General features: G+C 76.1%; 1 protein-coding gene across 1 annotated transcript; it reads right to left on the bottom strand.

The window, feature by feature from the left end:
• MNEG_10031 (hypothetical protein) lies at positions 1 to 705 on the bottom strand (the record flags this gene model as incomplete). The annotated part of the gene is made up of 2 exons (XM_014041494.1): positions 1 to 461; positions 684 to 705. The coding sequence occupies 2 exons, from the start codon at positions 703 to 705 to the stop codon at positions 1 to 3; spliced, it is 483 nt and encodes a 160-aa protein (XP_013896948.1).
• Between the last annotated feature and the right edge of the window lie 69 nt (positions 706 to 774).

The following is a 774-nucleotide window of genomic DNA, read 5'->3' as shown; positions in this document are numbered from 1 at the left end:
TCAGCTCATGAGCGTCGCGTCCGCCGCCGCAAGCGCCGCCGCCAGCGGCTCCGACAGCCCGGCGAGCGACCCGAGCGAGCTCGCGGAGCTGCCGCTGCCGCTGCCGCCCGACGCCTCTGCGCCCGCGCGCGCACCCTTCGCGCCGCGCCATGCTCCCGCGCCGCCCCCGCCCGGCCACGCGGCGGGCGGCGCGGCGCCCGTGGCAGGCACGGCCTCGTCGTAGCCGCTGTCCGAGGGCTCCGGGGCGAACAGCGCCGCGACGGGCGGCCCGGGCCAGTCCTCGGCCGCCGACAGGCCGTCGTCGTCGGCGGCGGTGGAGGCGGTGGTGGTGGCGGGGTCGGGCCCGTAGGGCGCGAGCGCGAGCGCGTCGAGCGCCGCCTGCAGCTCCTGGATTCGGGCCTCGTACTCCGCCTCTTTGTCCAGCGCGCGCACGAGGGCGAGCTTAAACTCGGTGTTAGCGCCTGGCGGGGGCAGGCGGGGGCAGCACCGGGGCCGGCAGCTCAAGAGGCAGATTCGCGCGTAGGAGGGGGAAGCAGATGCATGACGAGCGCTCGTGCTCGCCAAAGCGCTGGCAAGGCACGTCAGTGCTGTCGCCTATTGTTCCCTTGGGGACGCCGCCTCCTGATCCGCACCACGGCCGCGCCGTCGCCGGCCGAGTCCGGCCAGTTTCCCTCCTTACTCACCCTGCAGGCACGCGCGGTCCATCTGCACCTCCGCCAACTCATCCGCCAGCCGCCGCCCCTCCGCCTCCGCCGCCTCCGCGCGCACCCGCGC

The sequence above is a fragment of the Monoraphidium neglectum genome (genome assembly GCF_000611645.1).
Source record: "Monoraphidium neglectum strain SAG 48.87 unplaced genomic scaffold scaffold02155, whole genome shotgun sequence".
In the NCBI taxonomy this organism is placed as follows: domain Eukaryota; kingdom Viridiplantae; phylum Chlorophyta; class Chlorophyceae; order Sphaeropleales; family Selenastraceae; genus Monoraphidium; species Monoraphidium neglectum.
The sequence above is the reverse complement of the archived record's forward strand: the minus strand, read 5'-3'. Positions and strand labels throughout refer to the sequence as shown.